At 34.6% G+C, this 10,000-nt stretch overlaps 1 protein-coding gene across 1 annotated transcript in view; it reads left to right on the forward strand.

The window, feature by feature from the left end:
• The first annotated feature begins 5,258 nt into the window (after positions 1–5,258).
• The window catches only part of LOC137619189 (glutamate receptor ionotropic, delta-1-like), a 14,864-nt gene continuing 10,122 nt past the window's right edge, over positions 5,259–10,000 (forward strand). Inside the window, exon 1 of the mRNA XM_068349374.1 lies at positions 5,259–5,379. Within this exon, the coding sequence (XP_068205475.1) occupies positions 5,296–5,379 (84 nt within the window). The 5' untranslated portion in view covers positions 5,259–5,295. The remainder of the gene's footprint in view (positions 5,380–10,000) is intronic.

A 10,000-nucleotide genomic window follows, 5' to 3' on the forward strand; every position in this document is an offset into this window, starting at 1 on the left:
AATCTCTCTCTCTCTCTCTCTCTCCCCCTCTCTCTCTCCCCCCCTCTCTCTCTCTCTCTCTCTCTCTCTCTCTCTCTCTCTCTCTCTCTCTCTCTCTTCTGGATAAATTCATATATATCCAACAAATATTCCAATACTAATCAAATACATATTCATAGCTCTGTGGGAATATAGAAATGTGGGGCTGTGTGGGAATAAAATCTAAAAGCACAACATCCAACATATGTGGGGGTGGGGGCCCTAGGTTATGTAGGAGTCTTCTGGGGGAAGAAAAGAGATTATGTGTTAGTCCTCTGTGGGAGAAAAGAGGTTATGTAGGACTCTTCTGTGGGGGAAGAAAAGAGATTATGTGTTAGTCTTCTGTGGGGAGAAAAGAGATTGTGTAGGACTCCTCTGTGGGGAGAAAAGAGATTATGTAGAACTCTTCTGTGGGGAGAAAAGAGATTGTGTAGGACTCCTCTGTGAGGAGAAAAGAGGTTATGTAGGACTCTTCTGTGGGGAGAATAGAGATTATATAGGAGTCGTCTGTGGGGGAGAAAAGAGATTATGTAAGAGTCCTCTGTGGGGAGAAAAGAGATTATATAGGACTCTTCTGTGGGGAGAATAGAAATTATGTAGGACTCTTCTGTTGGGAGAATAGAGATTATGTAGGACTCTTCTGTGGGGAGAAAAGAGATTATGTAGGACTCTTCTGTGGGGAGAAAAGAGATTATGTAGGACTCTTCTGTGGGGAGAAAAGGGATCATGTAGGAGTCGTCTGTGGGGAGAAAGGACCCCCATCAGTTCTACACATCTGAATCTATAGATCTAAGATTGGGACAGATAAGGAAAGTTTCCTGGTTTGTATGGGAATCCATTTGAAATATATATGGTCTTCTGGAAATAGTGATGGCCAAGTATAGTTCGGCCTGACAGCAATATGATTGATTGAATAAAGTTTCTTCTAATGACAGTTGGGTCGTTTGTAAAGCAAGTGTTTTAGGTACTTTGGGTTGATGTTATTTTTCGAGTTTGTTTTGAGAAATTTATTATATAATTACATACGAGTTTTGGTGTTTTTAAATGAAAATTAGACGGATATTAAAATGTTTTTTTTTTTTTAGAGTTTGAAGAGATAATTTTCGAGTCTGTTCACAAAGAAAGATTGGTTTAAATGGAATTTTTTTATGGATATTTTTTGAAATATCTTGAGGAGTTTGGCTTGAAGGTAAATTTTGAAAAGTTCAAAATTCTCTTTATTTTCATTTTACACACACACACACACACACATATATATATATATATATAATATATATATATATATATATATATATATATATATATATATATATATATATATATATACTTATATATATATACAAATTATAAATAGCTATATATATAATATATATATATATATATATATATATTATATATACATATACACATATATACATATATACACTCCTTAAAACAAACACATGGTCCAAAAAATCACATTGAATGCCATTGGGAGCGACTCTCTCTCTCTCTCTCTCTCTCTCTCTCTCTCTCTCTCTCTCTCTCTCTCTCTCTAGGCAAAACTTTTCTCTTTACTGCGTCAATCATATGTTTGTATTAGCCCGAAGGTCTATCTATCTATCTATCTATCTATCAATATGGGTCTTCAGGGGGGCCTTATGCATTTATATCTCGTTTGTCGCTCCTTGGTGGTCACCCTATCGAGTAACGAATGACACTCCAAAATTAAGCCGTTGTTCTCTAATCTTGGGTCGTGCCATAGCCTCTGCACCATGGTCTTCTTTCGCTGTCTTGGGTTAGAGTTCTCTTACTTGAGGGTACACTCAGGCTCAGTATTCTTATAATAATTTATTTCCTAATTTCCTTTCCTCGCTGGGCTATTTTCCTTGTTGGAGCCTTTGGGCTTATAGCATCATGAATTTCCTACTAGGGTTATAGCTTACCTAATACTACTACTACTACTACTACCACTACTACTACTACTAATACTAATAATAATAATAATGAATAACAACAACAACAATAATAATAATAATAATAATAATAATTTAGTTTACCTTAGGGGAAAATGCTGTCAGTGCTCTCCTAGCAGTGCACTCTAGGCCTTCAACTATACAATGACATTTTCTTACTGTTGAATATAAGTACTGAATAGTGCTTGGCCTCCCAGGACCCTGTCTCCAGCCACAAATCCAATTTAACATATCACAATAGCACAGGAAGTACCAGGAAGAAACATGCTATCTGTTTGGTCACGCACAGGCTAGTTGGCGTTTATATAAACTTAGTATATGAGATACGTCTCATTATTACAGAACAGAGTACGGATAAGACTAGAATTGAAGAAACACCTTAACGCGGTCAAAGGGTTTGCGTATCGCCGTGATCAGCTAAGGTGTACTAGTCGGGGACACCCTTACTAGGTTGGTTTGTTGTGAGCGATAAGGTAGAAGTCTCCTACCATCACCAATCTGCAGTTGGTCAACGTGGTGATTAAAACTGGCTAAATCCCAGACATGAGTAAGGACATGTCTGAGGCTTTTGACCTGTTGTGGAGTAGAAACGGCTGTATTTGTTGTTGTTGTTGTTGTTGATGTTGTTATTGCAATTAATAAATTATACAATGAGAAATTGATTACATTAATCATTATTATAGATAATCGTTAGTTTTTACGGGTTCGTACATAAGTTAAAAATCCTGAAATTGATATTCATTTTATTTATTAAATTATTTTTTCACTCATTGTGTCTATTTTGTTTTAGATAAATATCTAATAGGTCGATTTAGTATTAATCTTAATTCCAGTTGTGACCAGATTGAGGAATGATCTTCCTAATCGGACAGTTAAATCGGCGGAACCTCTAGAAATTCAAACTTTGCGGGGAATATTTTATGTTGAACAGACTGACATATTTCTCTTTATAGTTTATAACTGATATTCTTTCCTCACTGGGCTATTTTTCCTGTTGGGGCCCCTGGGCTTATAGCATCCTGCTTTTCCAATTAGGGTTGTAGCTTAGCTAGTAATGATAATAATAATAATTCTTCTTACTGCACTGTAATTGTGCAGTGGCCACTTTTCTCTCTGTAAGGGCAGAAGAGACCCTTTAGCTATGGTAAGCAGCTCTTCTAGGAGAAGGACACTCCAACATCAAACCATTGTTCTCTTATCTTGGATAGTGCCATAGCCTCTGTACCATGGTCTTCCGCTGTCTTGGATTAGAGTTCTCTTGCTTGAGGGTACACTCGAGCATACTATTCTATCTTATTTCTTGTTTTGTTAAAGTTTTTATAGTTTATATAGGATATATTTATTTTAATCTCGTTGTTCTTCTTAAAATATTTTATTTTTCTTCGTTTCTTTTCCTCACTGAGCTATTTTCACTGTTGGAGCCCCTGGGCTTATAGCATCCTGCTTTTCCAATTAGGGTTGTAGCTTAGTAAGTGATAATAATAAAACGATTGACTGTCCAATCCACGACATATTCCATTTTACTTAAGGCTACGCTGTAAATTATTACGTTTTCTTTGAAACATTAAAAAGAGAATGTGAATTTCAGATTAGATGGGTCCCTTAGATGAATTTGATATTTCAAATATGTTTCTCCAATTTTCATGATTTAATGACGTGAAATTATAAATTGGTTCCTAATAAGACCTGAAAACGACGATTTATTAAATTTCATTTCTAATTTTGCTGTGTAAATACTAAGAATTATATAAAATTGTAAGGAAATTTAGATTCTTAAATACTTGTAGAGAGAGAGAGAGAGAGAGAGAGAGAGAGAGAGAGAGAGAGAGAGAGAGAATTTAACTGGATATAATGTAAGATTACACACACACACACACACACACACACACACATATATATATATATATATATATATATATATGTGTGTGTGTGTGTGTGTGTGCGTGTACTGTATATATATATATATATATATATATATATATATATATATATATATATATATATATATATATATATATATTTATATATATATATATATATATATATATATATATATATATATATATATATATATTATCATCATTTTAAATCATTACTTCTCAATTCATCATCTCACACTTCACACTTCATATTATTATTATTATTATTATTATTATTATTATTATTATTAATTGCTAAGCTACAACCCTAGTTGGAAAAGCAGGATGCTATAAGCCAAGGGGCTCCAACAGGGAAAATAGCCCAGTGAGGAAAGGAAGCAAAGAAAAGCAAAATATTTTAAGAAGAGTAACAACATTAAAATAAATATATCCTATTTAAACTATGAAAACTTTAACATAACAAGAGGAAGAGAAATCAGATAGAATAGCGTGGTCGAGTGTACCCTCAAGCAAGAGAACTCCAACCCAAGACAGTGGAAGACCGTGGTACAGAGGTTATGGCACTACCTAAGATTAGAGAACAATGGTTTGAATTTGGAGTGTCCTTCTCCTATAAGAGCTGCTTACCATAGCCAAAGAGTCTCTTCTACCCTTACAAAGAGTGAAGTGGCCACTGGACAATTACAGTGTAGTAGTTAACCCCTTGGGTGAAGAAGAATTTTTTGGTAATCTCAGTGTTGTCAGGTGTATGAGGACACAGGAGAATGTGGAAAGAATATGCCAGACTATTCGGGTTGCTTGTGTGTAGGTAAAGGGAAAATGGACCGTAACCAGAGAGAAGGATCTAGTGTACTACTGTCTGGTCAGTCAAAAGACCCCATAACTCTCTAGCGGTAGTATCTCAACGGGCGGCTGGTGCCCTGGCCAACCTACTACCTCAGTCATGTAAGCCTGGGTCTTCCAAATCTGTAAAGTCATTATAATTATATATTTTTTCCATTTTTGACACTTTTCTCCTATATAAATACAAATCAATGACTGTGTAAAAGAACAGTTATGGACAAAACTAAAAATAAAAGTCAGATTTCCTGCTAGTGATTTCTGGCATCTTGTGCCAGCTCGTTGCCAAACGTATAACTGATTAGAACTTATTTTTCTTTCTAATTTTGCAAAATAGATCTTTTATCCATAGTGAATAAAGGTAAAAATCTCAATCTTATACTACTGTACTTTGTTCATTATTATACGATGATTGAAAAACAAGAAAAAACAACTGATATCCGATTCGTTTCATAACAAAACGGCGGTTTTTTGTTCGGTTGTTATTGTGGCTGTATGCGTTCCCGCAATTATTATAACGTTACTAATGATTCTCGTATCTTTTAATTTTCTATCCCACTGAAGTAGAAGATGGGATAGATATTATTACCGGGTTACTGTAGATGTTGGAGAGTACCGCGCAAGACACGGCACATCGGGAGTTGCGCCGTGCTTCGAGTCGCTGCGTAGAACTTCGTACGAAAAGGGTTAGTGGTCGGCTTATAAAATATGTGTGACGTTTTCACGTGTCATAGTGTTCAAGTAGCATGTTGCTTTTATGGATACGGGAATCATTTAGCACGTGACTTGACAATTTTCGTTAATTCAAGTTAGTGAGCAAAATGGTTTAGGGGCAGGTATCTTTATAAGTTTCCCGCTTTCAGTTAGCAATGATTGTTAGTAATTGATAAAAGACACTATATCTGAAACTGTTAGATTGCTAAAGGGACAACATGTAATATACTTTAAATCAGGATTACTGTACACGAAAGTAGTCGTATAGACTGTTTTTTGTCCAGGCATTGTAGCTGCTGTGTTTTGGCTTCTCCTGCAGTATGAGCACAGTGACCGCCACTCCATTAGCGAGAGAAATAGACAACCACACTAATGGCAAGGTCTGTCTGTATATATATATATATATATATATATATATATATATATATATATTTTATATATATATATATATATATACATACCATTATCAACCATTGTTAGTCCATTGGAGGACAAAGGCCTCAGCCATGTCTTTTCACTTGCATTTGTCCACACCTGTAAACTTTCTTAGTTTGTCGATCCGTTGTCTTCTCTTCCTTCCGCTGCTTCTTTTGCTATCTCTAGTAACCCATTCGGTTATTCTAAATGTCCACGTGTTATCTGTCATTCTCATTACATGTCCTGACCATGTCCATTTCTTTTTCTTACGTGTTGTTAGAATATCCTCTACTTTAGTTTGCTCTTGTATCCATGTTGCTCTTTTTCTTTCTCTTAGTGTTATTCCCATCATCTTATATATGTATATATATATATATAAATTTATATATATATATATATATATATATATATATATATATATATATATATATATTCAAATATATATACATATTTAAATATATATACACACATATATATATATATATATATATATATATATAAAATGTTGAAATAGCCATAAAAGCTAGTGGTCAAATATCTTAGTATTTATTAATATCAATTCAAGTCACAATAACCAAAGTTGAAGAAAAACAATAAATATAAAATTATTATAAATACATCATCGAACATAAATATCTTTATAATTATCATAATCACATTAACATACTATTAAACATTTCCTCCCAAACTACACATACATTTTACCCGAATAAACCCCCCGGCCCCATCGCTTCACGTCACGTAAATTCCACAAATTTATCTCCAATTCCAAAATGATATTTGGAAACTTCAGACGAAGCAAACCCTTTTTTCATTAATCATTTTAATGAATAATTATAGCTTTTGTTCCTCGGCTCCAAATGTCAGGAGAAAATTCGAAGCAAGGAAGGCTCCAGAGATTGACAGCTTCCTCAGGATTAGTCTTCAAAGAAAGATTTCTGCTGTCAAACTTGAGGAAAGTTTTGGGAAGGAGATGCTAGCTGTGTATTTAGGTATGCTTGTGTACTTGCATATGTATGTATGTGTATATGCTGTCTGTATATATATATACATGTGTATTTATGTATGTTTGTATATACAGAGAGAGAGAGAGAGAGAGAGAGAGAGAGAGAGAGAGAGAGAGAGAGAGAGAGAGAGAGAGAGAGAGAGAGAAAAAAAAAAAAAAACTTTATATTCTCTCCTGATAAAAGAAAATTCTGTATATTTTATAAACAAAACTCAAAGAAAAAAAGATAAAATACTGGTTAAAAGAATATATTGAATTATATATCTTAAGAAGAGAAAATGAAATAACCAGTTGAGATGGAAGTTTGAATTGAAGAGTTGAAAATAAGTTGAAATATTGGAATAAGTCAAGTGAGTTGCTTGATAGAGATATAATGGTGAAAGGGTTATTATTATTATTGTTACTTACTAAGCTACAACCCTAGTTGGAAAAGCAGGATGCTATAAGCCCTATAAGGGCTCCAACAGGGAAAATAGCCCAGTGAGGAAAGGAAATAAGGAAAAAAGAACAATAATATTAAAATAAATCTTTCTTTTATAAACTACAAAAACTTGAAAATAACAAGAGGAAGAGAAAAAAGATAGACCAGTGTGTCTGAGTGTACCCTCAAGCAAGAGAACTCTAACCCAAGACATTGGAAGACCATGGTACAGAGGCTATGGCACTACCCAAGACTAGAAAAATAATGGTTTGATTTTGGAGTGTCCTTCTCCTAGAAGAGCTGCTTACTATAGCTAAAGAGTCTCTTCTACCCTCACCCTTTAGAGGAAATTGGACACTGAACATATGGGGAGAATGTAAAACTTCTTGATGAGGTCAATGAGACGGCAGGGAGTGCTTGTGAGTAAATCAAACTGAGAGACAAAGGTTGATACACAATTGAATCAGAATAAGAGATACAAATGACATCAGTGTTCCACATGCAATGCACTGTAAGCATTGATTAAGGGTATTAGTAGGGTATCTGTGGCCCATAGTATTTGCAGGGCCTCTTTGGTAATAGGTAGGAGGCTGGTTAAAGAACCAGCCACCTGTTGAGATACTACTGCTAGAGCGTTATTGGGTCATTTGACTGGCCAGACTACCACATTGGATCCCTCTCTATGATTACGGCTCATTTTTCCTTTACGTACACATACACCGAATATTCTGGCCTATTCTTTCCACATTCTCCTGTCCTCATACACCTGACAACACTGAGATTACCAAACAATTCTTCTTCACCTAAAGGGTTAACTACAGCACTGTTAATGTTCAGTGGCCACTTTCCTATTAAGAGTATAAGAGACTCTTTAGGTATGGTAAGCAGCTCTTCTAGGAGAAGGACACTCCAAAATCAAACCATTGTTCTCTAGTCTTGGATAGTGCCATAGCCTCTGTACCATGGTCTCCAATTGTCTTGGGTTAGAGTTCTCTTGCTTGAGGGTACACTCGGGCACGCTGTTCTATCTTATTTGTCTTCCTCTTGTTTTTTTTTTAAGTTTTAAGGTTTATATATGAGAGATAACTTTTAATGTTACTGTCTTTAAAGCATTCCTATTGTTTATAGTTTATTTCATTTCCTTATTGGGCTATTTTTCCTTGTTGTAGCCCTTGGGCTTATAGCATCCTGCTTTTCCAACCAGGGTTGTAGCTTTGCTAATAATAATAATAATAATAATAATAATAATAATAATAATAATAATAATAATAATAATAACAACTTCTTTTACTTTTACTTCATTATCGAAATTAAGTTATCTCAAGTCACTAGTCCAGTTTTGTTAAGTTTCAGAGGCAGATGTTCGAATCCCACCCTGGGTAAGAAGCACATACTCCAAAGACGAATTTCCCTGTAGGGTTAGACGAGTTCTTAATGAGCATCCAGTGTAAGTTTCAACAATAATGGAAGACTATTGCAGCCACTTTTCTCACACTTCAGTTTTAAATGTCTCCAAGGGAAGTTATAATCTATTTCAAAATCTCTCTCTCTCTCTCTCTCTCTCTCTCTCTCTCTCTCTCTCTCTCTCTCTCTCTCTCTCTCTCTCTCTCTTATTTAAGAAAAAGAATATATAGTTAAAGACATTTCTATACAGTACAACTTTCTACAGTGTTTACAACACTACCTGGAAGCTCAATTATGTTGCAGTTCTCTCCTCAGACAGCATCTCTAAGATTTACAACGCTTCCTGAAGACTAAAATTCCCTGCCTACACATTTCCAGCCATCTAATTCTAAGCCATTTTATTCCAAATAGAATCAAATATTTCATCAAAATGTCTAAGAAACAAAAGTGATTCACGACAGGTACCTGTTTCATTTCTTGGAGAATTGAAAAGTTTATTCGAAGTGAGATAACTTTAGATGGCAAAGGGATTTGTTATGAATTATCTACTACAAAGAATAGAGATTGTAAAGATAGAATAACTGATTTTATAGTGTCAGTTCTGTGGTAAATTAATGGTTGAATAGCACTCCTGAAGTTACTTTGAAATTTGAATCATTACTTAGTGATGACGTTATTTCTGAGATTAAAGAGGTTTTTCTTTTGTTTTGAAATATATTTGTAATTTTAGTTTTCGTTTATATAATATTAGTGTTTTTATAAGAGCTATGATTATTATTATTATTAGTAGTAGTAGTAGTAGTAGTAGTAGTGATATTTTCATTATTATTATTATTGTTTTTCTTGCTAGCTAAGCCACATCTCTTGTTGGAAAAGCAGGATGCTATAAGCCTCAGGCCTCCAGCAGGGAAAAAATAGCCTAGTGAGGAAATGAAACAAGGAAATGAATAAACTTCAAGAGAAATAAAGAACAATAAAAATAAAATATTTAAAGAACAGTAACAACATTGAAATAAATATTTCATATATAAACTATAAAATCTTCATATAACAAGAGGAAGAGAAATAAGACAGAACAGCGTGCCTGGGTGTACTCTCAAGCAAGAGAACTCGACTCCAAGACACTGTAAGACCATGGTACAGAGGCTATGGCATTACCCAAGACTAGAGAACAATGGTTTGATTTTGGAGTGTCCTTCTCCTAGAAGAGCTGCTTACCATAGCTAAAGAGTCTCTTCTACCCTTACCAAGAGGAAAGTGGCCACTGAACAATTACATTGCAGTAGTTAACCCATTGGGCGAAGAAGAATTGTTTGGTAATCTCAGTGTTGTCAGGTGTATGAGG

The sequence above is a fragment of the Palaemon carinicauda genome, chromosome 25 (assembly GCF_036898095.1).
Source record: "Palaemon carinicauda isolate YSFRI2023 chromosome 25, ASM3689809v2, whole genome shotgun sequence".
Lineage (NCBI taxonomy): Eukaryota > Metazoa > Arthropoda > Malacostraca > Decapoda > Palaemonidae > Palaemon > Palaemon carinicauda.